Below are 13046 nucleotides of genomic sequence, written 5' to 3' on the forward strand. Positions count from 1 at the left end.
AAGCAACATGTCTTGGGCCAGCCTTGGAGTTAGACTCGGGCCACATTCCACCTTAAAGTACTATGATAAAAGTTTTAAAACAGTCATGGCTTCCCAACTGCCAAAGTGGATTAACCCGCAATCGATCCATAGTGACAGGGACCTCTGGGAACTGTGGCTCTGGGACAGAAATAGGGGTCCACAAACGACTCTCAGTTTCAAGAAGTCTTTGGAGGAAGTCATGGCTGTTTAGAGTAGCCTTACTCTACCCAGGGTTAATAGAATAACCACATACCCATTTGCAATTCTTAGCCTTTTCCATTTAATTTTATGTCCCCACTTCTACTATAAAACTCATTTTGTGACCTTGGGTCATGCATGGACTTGTTTCCACTGGAAGGCCAACATCCTATCTTGTGCTAAAAAATATATGCTCACAGGAGTAATCTACTCATGCGGACAGTAGATCTTCAAAGCTGCAACCCTGCAGAAGTTCACCACTTGGGTGGCACACTAGCTGTGCAAGTAGACTGCACCCGTGAGCAGTTTCTAAATGTAATTTGCTAACTGGTGTTATCAGATCAGACTCTCTATATTAGAATTTTCCATCTGTAAAATGCTGAACAACAGTAAATCTGCTTCCCAGGATTGCTCATAGGGCAAAAGCAACGGAACACTCTGAAATTCCCAGGCAAATGATCTGGGGAGGAAATCCCAATGAACACACAGAGATTTGCCCCTGGGAAAGCAGGGTTGTGATCATGCTGCCAAAACGCCAGTAAACTGTGTAATTGTTTTATTCCGCTTTCCAGATAATTACTGTCTCCCAAAGCAGCTCACATAAGTTAAAAGAGAGAAGGAGCAGGAGCTAGTCTAGAACACAGGGCTCAGCAATTAAGGTAAAAGAGTCATAGCCTCACTGTGGTATTTTTGCTCTGTTCTTCATGGATGGAGATTCGAAAGTGAAGGGATATCCCATGCTAGGCAGAAAGACACATTGAGCCAGAGGAAAGTTGTCACTAGATTTTATTAGATCAAGTAACAAAGAATCAATGCAAAAGACATATGTGTTATTCAAGTGGCTTTTTAAATGAGGTGTGCAGGTCCACTCCCCATGCACACATAAAAGAAAACAGTTTCTGTGCATTAGATTCACGAAGTCTGTAAGCCTCCCTTTTCACAGTCCATTTGAAATGCTTACGAATAACCCAAGGCGCTTTAATAAGATTAATAGCTGATTCTTAGAAACGGGAACTCGGGCAAATCTCCGATGCTGGCAAAAAATGCAGAAATATTGTAAAGCAAGTCACTTCGGACAACTTCCCTGGATGGCGAGCCTCTTTTTCATCCCTGGAAGCCTATCGTGGTGTCTGGAAACTCACCCCACCCCGCAATAGGAAAAGCTTCTTACAAGCCTCCCTATTCCGACAAAGATATCAGATGGAGGGGACAGGACTTCCTACAAATTCTGCACAAAACACACAAACAGAGGCAAGGCAAAGGGAAGAAACCAGTATACAAAAGTGTGTGGGGGGGGGCTCAACTGCTGAAAATACGCCTGCAAGAACAGGTCTGGCACACATGCTAGTTGCCCTGTTGTTGTGTAAGCCAGGTGTGCAGTTTACTCCCCGCAAGAAATCCAGTGCAGAATATATTTATTTGCTTTCATTTCAACCTTTTGACCTCAAGTCCTGCCTTGGGGGTCTTAAATTGCACTGAGTGAGCAAGCAGCCATGCGTGACTCTCGCTACAAGACTAATTCTGATTCTAGAGCCTTTAAAAGTGCAGGAATTGCTCGAGAAGTCATCTCCCACACATACGAGCCAAACTGCAGTGGGATGGGAGAGAACACAAAATATCTGCCTTAAGGCTGCAATCTCTGTGCAATCTCCCATACTACTTCTGCTGAAAGCTGTCCCGCTGCAGTGGAGAATCACAGGAGTCAGTGCGGTTTAACCCAAATGGCTTTGGACAACAGTTGACACTGGAGGCCAAGAACTTTGGACACTTCTGGTAAGTTGCATGTTAGCTCTGTGCCAGGATTATTGCACTTATTATGTTGAAGCAAAGGCATTTCACTTCTGCCCCACCCTCCTGTGTCCCAAAGCTGATCCTCTGAAGGGATTAGAAATGACGATTCCACTCAAGGCAAATTCAGTCAATGGCAGACCAAAAGGCCTGTAGATGTTATGCCCACCACATCTCCAGCTTTCTACACCCAAGCAAGGCGGGGTGTGGGGAGAGAGACACAGAACTCAATAACTCAAGGCTCTGAAGATTGATTCATGAGCTACGTAGTTTTTCACCTGGAGAATACTGGTTATCAACAGCGAATGCAGGAAAGCAGAGGAAGGCAACTTAAGGACTTTGGGGAGCGAAGGAAGGAGGTTAATATAAACATCTGCTCTGGTGATAGGTCTATACTAGTCTCACTTCTATGGCAAACCCAGCTCATGCTTCATGAAACAACAGGCTGCTTTCAATGCTTAGCTCTGATAGGCACCAGGCAGGAAGTTTTCAAGGATGCTCCTCCACTACACACACACACACACACACACACACACACACACACACTGCAGTGGCAGATAAGGGCTCTGGCCTCTCTATATATTAACAAGTCAATAGCACCAATTATAGATCTTGGCCTCCATTACTAACATTTGAAGCCTACTCCAGAATGATGAGGCCACAATCAAACCCAGGAACCACCAACCAACCACAGGGTCAGTTTAGTCTACGGAAGCTTATTTTATAGTCTTTGCTACTCATGGGCAGGAGGAGAAACTGGAAAATAAAGCAACACGGAACTGGGAACAGCAATGCTTTCAACCCAAGGTGTCAGTTTTGGTGCACCACTGAAGACCAGGTACTTGACAGGGGGCAGGAGATTTCATTCTCTCTGGCCATTACCAAGCATACAATAGGCAAATTTCATCCAAACATTCGGGCAGTAAAACCTCCTGACGCCGTCACAGCTATGCCGAAAGGTGGACGACCAGTAGCAGTGCCTGGGACACTTTCTGGCTTAACCTGCTGCACTTCAGCCGTGTGACTGTGTGCGCAGGTTATCTGATGGTGCACGTCTGTTCTGCCATGGAAGGCAACTGGATAAGTTTATGGACACACAAATCATGATTACACCCAGGGAGAAAGGAAGGGGGCTATACAGGTAAGCACTTGGCAGATTCTGGAAGCATGATCATGAAGGAATTTGGCACATCGGAATCCATAAATGGCTCAAGTTCTAGTAGCAATGTTAACTTTGATCATCGGTGAAAGGCTGGAAGAAGCCACCTTGGTGCTTCTCACCAATTCGCTTGGGCACGGACCACCTGCTTTGTCTCGACCTCCCTCTTGCCATTTGGTCATCACCTTCAGCCCTTTACCTGGCTGACAACCTGAAGACACAAGGAAAGGCTCTTCAGCCTGATCCAGAACGTCAGCTGTGAGATTTTGTCTTTGTTCTCTGGCAGGAAGAGAGAGAAGAAGAAGAAGAAGAAGAAAGGTACTCCAGTTCTTTGGACCTTGTTGGGTTTGAGCACGCTCAAAAGGCAACATCAGCGCAAGGAGTTCCAAGAACCTAAGACCTCGCCATGACCTCCATAATACGTTTGCGCAGGTGGAAAATAAATTCCGTCATGGTGGCGCTCAAGCTTTGGTTGATGAGGTAGCGGGGAAGCCGGCCCTGCAAGAAGAGACGAAGGATGAGGCTGGAGAAGCATCTTCAACTCTGATACAGGTTCTGAAGCTGCAGTGGTCTGCCTGGCCCAAGCTGGCACCATTTCTCAGGTCTTTGCCCAACATCCCCTTTGCTTGGAGATACCACTAAATGAACCCGAGGCATCCAGTGCTAAGCATGTGCTCAACCACTGCTCTCTTTAAGCTGGGGCAGTAGAAATGAACACAGGAATATAGGAAGCTGCCTTATGTTGAATCCATGCATTGGTCCACCTACCTCAAGGGTGGTTCACACGGACTGGGCAGTAGCTCTCCTGGTTTTCATAAGAGAGCGCTTTCCCTATATCTACCTGGAGATGCCAGTGGCTCAACTTGGGGTTTCTCCACATGCAAAGCATGCGGTCTACAATGGTGCTATGGCTCCTCCCCTTAAACCATAAGATTAAGAGAATGCCACAGAGAAAGGAACCACAGAACTGAGCAATTTCTGATCCCAGCTGGCAAGCATGATAATCCTTAACTGTGTCAGTGGGTTGTCAGTCACACCGCAACATTTTGTTACAGGTAACACTGTTATGTTAGGTATATAAACACCACAGGATAGTATTACTACTACTATTACTACTACCACTACCACTATATTTATTAAATTTGTACATTGCCCCTATACCCATAGATCTTAGGGTGGTTCAACGTAGGGTTTCCTTAAAATCTCCCTCTTTCCTACATATTCCTCTGTTCAGCACCTCTCTTTCATCTCATCAGGTCCAAGTTATATCCCCAAACAGGGCACTCATTGGCTAGCAAAGCTATGCAATTGGTCTGATTCTGCATTCTGGAGGGAGAGCAGCCCTCGCCTCTTACTTGGACCATTCTCCAAGGCACATCTTGATCCTCAGCAGTACAACCACATACCACGTTCATCAGAGGGGAGCAGGAATAGATTTTAATGGCACTACAGCATCTGGGCCACATTGCCGTTTGATTCATGTGAAAAACGTCTAATCAGGACCCAGGACCCAGAAATTTCCAAGGTTTGAGACCTTGGACGTGACAACGAGCCATTTAAAAAGCAAAACACAACAGTGGTAGAGCAGGAGAGAAATTGTCACAATCTGGCTCATTCAACTGAAAACACTCAAGGACAAGACATGCCTTACCTTGAGGTCTGTATTGAGTATCCAGAACAAGGTACAGAGGTTCGGGTTAGTGGGACATTTCAGAGCAACGAAACCACCTGGACCATTTTCCGCCCTGGAAAAAGCCAACAACGGGGAGAGTTGTCACAGCAGAAGCAATGTAATAGCTGGCTATTACCTAGAACAGATGTGTGGAGCCACATGCCCAGGAGCTGAATGTGGCCCTCTGTGTCTCTCCACCTGGCCCTCTGGACTCCCTAAGCCATGCCCCCTCTCCCCTGGCTTGGCCCGGAAGTGTTCTTTCCTGATTGGAATGTGTCTTTGAACTGCGACCATGTCTCTCGCTTGTCTGGCTGGAGAACGGAAGAGTTTTGCAGAAACCTGGCTTTTTCATGGGTGGAATATCTGCAAGAGGCAGACCCATTGCCCCATCTACTTTTGCCTGTGGCCCCACCCCATCCGCCATCATACAGCCCCTGGAAGGTTGCCCATGAAAGAATTGGGCTTGATATATAAAATCCTGTGCCCAAAGCAGTGTACTCTGAAATCATGAAAATATCAAGCACATACCAATTTCCCCCCTCTTATGAGTAACTGAATTCCCCCCATCCCCCGATACGGTTTTAGAGCCACACTTTTTTCAGTCCCCAGCACAAAGAAGATCCTGGCAGGCCTCCTCTTCCATAAATGAGACAGAAAACCCCCTCCCTGAGCACTTTTCTGAAGATGCTGATACATGCAGCAGGGGTTTTATGGCATGGGCCATAGAGGAATGGGTTCTTACAGATACCTTGGGCCCAGGCCAGGCCATTAATAACGTCAGAAGCCACGAGCATCTGTGCATGTGCTGCATTTCTATGGGAATGCCTCAGTTCCCATTTAAAAGAGCAAGCTCCTGTCTTGCTGGAGGAGTGTGTTTGCTGTCACCGAAAGCAAGTTTTACAAAAGTAATCCGAAGTCATCCGTGCACCCCCATCCAAGGGAAACTAAACCCAGCTGTGTAGTGCCCTTGGAACTTCTTGCCTGGCAAAGTGGAAACCAGAAAGGCAGCAGCAGTTTAGAGGGAATGGTGTTTGGCAAGAGAAGAGCAGGGTGCAACAGGTGTCATGCCTGTTCCGTTTCAGTGTGTGGACACCTGAAGTAGAAAACTCATATTTTCAACCACTTCCCACGCATTTCAAATGCTAGAAATCCAATCAGCTTGATCAAGACAAAGAGACAAGGAGCACTGTATTTCATCATGCGCATGCGATGTGGGGAATGTACGCTGCCCTTCTCACAGATTTTCCCCAACAGCTACGCAGACGCTGAGCTAAAGGCCAATGACTTTTTAATGCTATTAGTCAGAAAAATGAAGTTGGTGAGCCAAGACACCCTGGCTGGTCACCTGAGGCAGAGGCTCTGAGAACAACAAAGGGGGCCTTGATGCTCAGGCAAGAGCTCTGCTCATCACAAGTCAGCAGCTGGGAGCCAAAGTTGGACTAGACACCCAGGAAGCACTGAAGAACCATTTCGTTGAAAAGCTGGTTTGAGTGGACACCTCAACCCCCACGACTTCCCCAAGGATCAAGGGTTACTGACTGTCAGTCACATGCAAAACACCTTTCTTGTTTCCCCATCCTCGTGAAACCTTCCCCTATTGTGCTATTTGGCACTGAAGAGCTCAGGTTTAGTTCTGCAGAAAGAGAAAGGGAAAAGGTGCCCTTTCCCCTTTGCTTCCTCATAAAACTTCCCCATACAGCACAGCGATATTTTAGCCCTGTGGTGCAGATTCTTCTGAACCTAATGTCCACCTCTCCAGGATACTAAACAATCAGAGGTTCAACCAGGGAGAAGAGTCGGTGGAAGAAGATTGGAAGAAATTCAAAGATTACTTACAGAAATATTGCAAAATTAATGAATGTTAGAGTGATGTTGGATTGAAATTAAGTGGCTTCTTGCTGTACAGGCTTTAAAGCTACAAATATATCAAGATTAAGGATTAGGATTAAAAAGGTTAAAAGAATGGAAAAATTGGTTTTTAATAGGTAAAAATTTAATGTTATACTATATTAAGATTAAGGATTGGGATTAAAAAGGAGGGAAAGGAATTGCTGGACTAACAAACTGAATTGGAATACAAAAGAGGGAGGTATGAGGAGGTCCGGGAAACAAGTAAATGTAAAAGTAGTGATGAAAAGAGGGAATTGTTTTTAATTGTTTTTTCTTTTTTTCTTTTTTTATTTTGCATTGTGTATTTTTCTTTTTATTCTTGAATTTTTCTTTTTATGTTGATGTGATTCTTTCTTTGTGAAACTTTAATAAATATCATTTAAAAAAAACAAAAAACAATCAGAGGTTCAGCCAGGCTAATTCCCTCTCTCCCCACCCCAGCTTAGCATTCTGTTGGTTCTAGAAGACATTCAGTCCTTGGTTAACCAGGTTGTTAATCCCCCCCTTTTAATTTTTATTTCTAAATATCTGAGGAGTCCCCCTAAATTATGCATAAAACTACCATATAGTTTCATGTTGTCTCATTTCACATTACATACTAGGCTACCCAGTTTTAGAAGTATCCAAGGTCTTATTTTCATTTTGGGAAGTGCTAGTGTAATTTGCATTGTATCTTGTCCAGGTGGATTGCCCATGAAACTTTTTATTTTTCAGAAATTAAAAGTCAAAGACTTATGCACGATTTAAGCCAGTGCATCGGAGGAAACCTACAGGTAATAAAATAGATCAAAGCACCATCCATAGGACTCTTTATACCTGACATATTTGGAAGTAGGGGGACGTGCGCTGTGAACTGTTGACATCCCTGATGAAATGTACCGGTCTCTCCTTCTCTCAATCCGACGCACATTTATGAAGTCCCTGGGAACACAAAACAAGAGGTCATCACCCTCCTTTAAAAAGAAAGGACTGTCAAGGGTCGAGGCCAAACCAGGACTCACCTGGGTGACACAACGCCAGCAGCAGCACCAGCTGCTACATCATAGGATACAGTTGTGTTGTCATCAATCCGTTGCAAGATCTGTCAAGAAAGAAGAAAAACGAGATGCTTCCCTCTACCTCTGCTGTCATAAATCTATCTAAGAAAACACAGTCTCTCTCTCTCTCTCCAGGAATGCTGCCTATGGGAAATACAGAGACCTAATGGGAAATGTTTAGCACCTTCACAAATACAATTCCCAGTTACATGGGGGGGGGGGGGGAATTGTGATAGCATTTGGTTCAGTTGAGCGCAGGGCTCCGTGTAGGACTTTGACATCAACTAAGACAGAAGGATTCATGCTTGCAAGAAAACAAAATCTAAAAGCTGCACCACAAACAACCTTGCAGAATGCCACAGAGAGCCTTAAACAGGGCTGGGTTTATCCCATTAGATGGTTTGCGCTTCTAAATCATTTTGCCACACCTCAGTTCTGTTTCAACTAAATGTGAAATTGTTTGCCCTGTGTGCCTGCTCCCCCGCAGGCACTTCAGGAAGAAACCCCACAACACAGTGCAGAAGTAGCAACCCATCCCTCAGCCATGCAAATGGTGTCAAACTCCCAAGGGGCAAAAGCTTCCCCGTTCATGCTAAGAAAGGTGAAACAAGGCACTCAATGGCAGCTTCATCACAAGCAGCTTCTGAGGAGCTCAAGGAAGCATGCAGAAACTGTAGGACAGGAAAAACTTGAAAGGTTGCCACGTCCAACAGAGATCAAGGAAGGACCTCAATATACAATCCACCCTAGCCCAAAACTTCCTCCCTAAGTGGGAAACACAGACAACAATTCACAGCGGTGAGAGATGCACATACAAAAGGTTTTCATTTGTTCCTTGTTTTGCCCCTCATCAAAGACTAGAGGAGATTGAGAGTGACTAAAGCCAGGAGTTAAAATTTAGGGATAAGTAATTAGCAGCTGAGTTTGCCAAGACCTACCTGGCATGCTAACAAGGTTTTATTCCACAGGACCATCTTCTCCGGCTGAAGAATCATCTCCTGGTAAACTATCTCGGCAGGACACTGTAGAATTGCCTGCAAGGGAGGGAGGCTTGTTAATCGCCCAGCTCTCTTTTACTAGCTCTGCCCTGTCCCTCTGAGGAGGGTTCGCCTACGAAGTCCCCCAAGGGATGCAAAGGGAACCTAGCTAGGAAGAGCCAACAAGCAGCCCTCTCCCCCCAAAAAGCCTCTGAAGAGTCCTAAAGAGCCTTGAATATGGGGGAAAGGGGCAGTAAGAATGGATAGAGGGAATAAATGAAAATGGATGAAAATGCCATATTTTTGCCTTGTGGTTTTTCCTACGCCTTGAAGTGCATGGGGATGCCTGCATGGAGGATGCAAGAAAGGTCACTTAAATGAAGACTCCTTTGATGTGTGAATTATGGGGGAGCATGTGGATGTATGGCTGTGACTTTGGCCTCATCCGTTGCTGGCAAGCAGACCATAGTAAATAATGCCAAAGGGACTTCAGACCTTGGGCTGAAAAAGGTTCCCAGCCCAGCCCTGATTTGTTGAAAAAGGAAGACCGCTGCCACCCAAGTTCTCCAACAGGGAAGTTTTCCAAGAGGGATGAAATTAACCCAAGCCAATGGAAACTAAAGGATGATCTCTGGGAAGCTTAGTTACCCCGTGGCAACGGTCTTATTTCCACTGGGCAGCACACATTCCGTGCTCCCAGAAAATGAAAACACAAGTTCAGTTCATGCTTGGCAAAGCAAGTGGAAACAAAAGTTTGTTTCACTGCTAGAAGCAAATTAACATTCATCCCCCCCCCCCAATATCCCCAAAGAGGAATCCAGACAGAATGGACGGCTGCCTCACCCATTCTGCTTCCTCTCCCCCAATCCTACAAACAACACTCCTTCCAGATTTTAATTCCTGTGCAACAGCCTCCACCCTCCATCTCTTTTTAACTGAAGGTGCAGGAGGAAGACTGCGACTTCTGCAAGTCATCGGCTTCAGAGGAAAAGTCAAGGCAACTTACCTTCAGGATGAACACCTTGCCGTAGAATGGCATTTCCAGAGAGTGAACCGTGTCGCCAAACTCCTGCATGAGAGGGGTGGAGGGCACATGAGTTCCACAGTGGAAGGCCAGAGCTGCTTTTGTGCAGCACTGCGAGAACTTCCAGCATTGAATTAGGCCTCTTGCCCATCGCTAGGACACAGGGCTGTTTAACAGCATGCTAATATTCTACCCTCTCCTCTAAGCGCCAGGTTCCAGTGCTGCTATCAGAAGATGCACAAGTTCAAGGTAGAAACCACAGTAGGAATAGCAAAAGCAGAAACAGCAAAAAAAACACCCCACCAGGAATAGCAAAAATATGCATCTTAAAAAAAAAAAAAAAATCTCAAGAGGGGAGGAGGGGTGTCGAGTCACACATTTGAAGCATTACTTCTTTTTGAAAATTAAGTCATCATCCTAATTTTCTATACTGTTTAGTTGCAGAATAGGCTTTTAAGTGGTGTGCAAAATAAAGACAGTACCGCTATTTCACCATGTGGGGGAGGCATTTAAAAGAGCAGCTACCGAAGAACAAGGCTCTCTCATCTCATGGCAAGGCTCCCCTCCCCAAGATTCTTAAAAGTAAACATGCTAAGGTTACGCTCAGGGACAGCCGAACAGCCCTGTCCAGCTTAAAATAGACACTTACTTCTTTTCGAAATCTGATCAGAAGACTGACACTGCTTCCGCCCTCCCCCCTGCAAGGGCGATAAGTCATCTTTCAGGAACCATAAACTTACACTGCATCTCTCAAATGTCCAGTTCTCCTCTTGGGCTAAGATCTGGTCGACCACCTCCATTGCTGCTTTGCCTTGTTGGATGTATTCTCTTTCCTAGGACAAAACTAACAGTTAATTCATTTCCTATGACAAACAGTCCACAGTTTAGGCAATCCCTGCGACGGGGTGAGCTCCCGTTGCTCGGTCCCTGCTCCTGCCAACCTAGCAGTTCGAAAGCACATCAAAGTGCAAGTAGATAAATAGGTACCGCTCTGGCGGGAAGGTAAACAGTGTTTCCGTGTGCAGCTCTGGTTCGCCAGAAGCGGCTTAGTCATGCTGGCCACATGACCCGGAAGCTGTACGCCAGCTCCCTCAGCCAATAAAGCGAGATGAGCGCCGCAACCCCAGAGTCGGCCACGACTGGACCTAACGGTCAGGGATCCCTTTACCTTTAACCACTCTTAGCACCCTTAATAAACTATGGTTCCTGGGATTCTTTGGAGGGTAGGCAAGTGGTATGATACTGCTTTATATGCATAGTGCAGATGAGACTGTACTCAAGAGTTGACCCACTGAAATGAGTGAAACCAAGCCTCTCCACCAGCCTAACACCCCCCTCCCCAGCTCGCTTTCAGTGTCGCCTTCCTGCTTCTTCCCATCCCCACCTGGCAGCAGAGGGAGAGCTGCTGCAATTCAACTAGGTAAGTATGTAAGCGTGGCTTATGATATATAAGTACTGGCTGTCGTGCAATTGCTCGCATGGAGTGAGCAGCAACTACCTCCAGGCAGGATAAGGACCTCCCAGGATGCAGGCAAGTACCCAAACCACATCAACACTGACCCATAAATTCGAAAAAACCAATAATGGTCTGGCAAAAGTATAATTGTAAATGGACTACAAATGTTTTAAGTGATTCTAACACTGCATTTCTGCATTGTCGGAACCTTGTGGTGAAGGGCAGGTAAGAAATCATAAAAGCAAGCAAATGGCAATGTACAAAGCAAATTATTTGGGATGCTGAAAGTGAAAATTCAGAGTCAACTGCTTTGGATTAATGCTGCCCCCTGGTGGCCAACAGGAGATGAGAGCAATGTACATATCATGAAACAGACTTCTCTCATACAGTGGTACCTCGCAAGACGAATGCATCGCAAGACAAAAAACTCGCTAGACGAAAGGGTTTTTGGTTTTTTGAGTTGCTTCGCAAGACGATTTTCGCTATGGGCTTGCTTCGCAAGACGGAAACGTCTTGCAAGTTTGTTTCCTTTTTCTTAACACCGTTAATACAGTTGCAACTTGACTTTGAGGAGCAATTCATAGAACGTGGTGTGGTAGCCTTTTTTGAGGTTTTTAAAGACTTTGGTGATTTTTGAAGCTTTTCCAAAACTTTCCCGACACCGTGCTTCGCAAGACGAAAAAAATCGCAAGTCGACAAAACTCGCGGAACGAATTAATTTCGTCTTGCGAGGCACCACTGTAATATATATATATATATATATATATATATATATATATATATATGACCTGACTTCCACAAAACAAAGATTGGGATTCTGAGAATTCTGAAGTATTTCACACTCTCCTCACATAGTTTGAGGGTAGTTAATCAATTTGATAAGCTAACTATAAAAATTTGTTATAATCAAGACTCCAAGGCTGCATGTCGGTTAAAGAACAAGAGAAACAATCCATGTTTTTCTGGCAGTCATCTGAACCTTTACCAAAAGACAAGGAGGAGAATGTTCATTGTGTGCGTGCGTGCATCCATGTTACCTAAAATAACACAATGGATGCTCTACTGTTGTGTCTGCAGTTGCACTGCAAGTTGTGAGAGTGGTACAAGCCTATCTAAAATTACTGATGCCTGAAGGCATTGAACAGGTCGATTCCGGAAACCAAAGTACATTGGGAACATAAGCGTGGGAATTATATTATGGTTACTATGAAATGTGCATGCATTAAAAACAGGAACACAGCGTGCAGAAATGAATCTTATTTAAAGAAGCTTTTGGAAGAATGCATGCATACACAAAAAAATTGTGCATAAATAATAATAATGTCATTTATGAAATTCAATTATTGCTTTTTAAAAAACTGGTGACTGGGTGCAAGTACATACAAGCAGCACCTAACCACTACAAACCACCTGGAGCTAGTCTTAAGCCTACACTGGTTTCCTTTACCCATCAACCTGGCTGCCAGAGAGGACAGTGGGCTTAACATAGATCAGGGGCAAATGGAGGCTGAGAGACAGTGGATTAGCTGAGTTACCCCAGCCTCTTCTCATAGCCAAGCCAAAATTTAGACCAGGGGCTTTCTGACCCATGCGATTAGCCATTATGCTACACATCAGCCCCTCAACAATGCATTACCCCTTCTGCTAAACTGAGTAGGTGCCTGTGATAACCATTTTGGTGGGCCATGTATGCTGCCGAAACATTTATGGAATGTACCCTGCGTGTTGCGAATGAAAGTAACAGCGTTCAGACAAGGGCTTGTGGCTAGGGACAACCCTCCTACGCCAAGGGAAACAAGGTCAAGGTCTATTAAACCCTACCTG

At 45.1% G+C, this 13046-nt stretch overlaps 1 protein-coding gene across 2 annotated transcripts in view; it reads right to left on the reverse strand.

The window, feature by feature from the left end:
- Window positions 1-988: 988 nt before the first annotated feature.
- Window positions 989-13046, reverse strand: part of STARD3 (StAR related lipid transfer domain containing 3) — a 28529-nt gene continuing 16471 nt past the window's right edge. For both annotated transcript variants that reach the window (XM_080978335.1, XM_080978336.1), the window contains exons 9-15: window positions 10507-10599; window positions 9749-9811; window positions 8704-8799; window positions 7730-7809; window positions 7545-7649; window positions 4818-4911; window positions 989-3664 (exon numbers count right to left, since the gene is read on the reverse strand). In XM_080978335.1, coding sequence (XP_080834461.1) covers window positions 3560-3664; window positions 4818-4911; window positions 7545-7649; window positions 7730-7809; window positions 8704-8799; window positions 9749-9811; window positions 10507-10599 — 636 coding nt within the window. In that variant the 3' untranslated portion in view covers window positions 989-3559. The remainder of the gene's footprint in view (window positions 3665-4817; window positions 4912-7544; window positions 7650-7729; window positions 7810-8703; window positions 8800-9748; window positions 9812-10506; window positions 10600-13046) is intronic.

Source organism: Podarcis pityusensis (genome assembly GCF_964106645.2).
Source record: "Podarcis pityusensis genome assembly, chromosome: 13".
NCBI classification, from domain to species: domain Eukaryota; kingdom Metazoa; phylum Chordata; class Lepidosauria; order Squamata; family Lacertidae; genus Podarcis; species Podarcis pityusensis.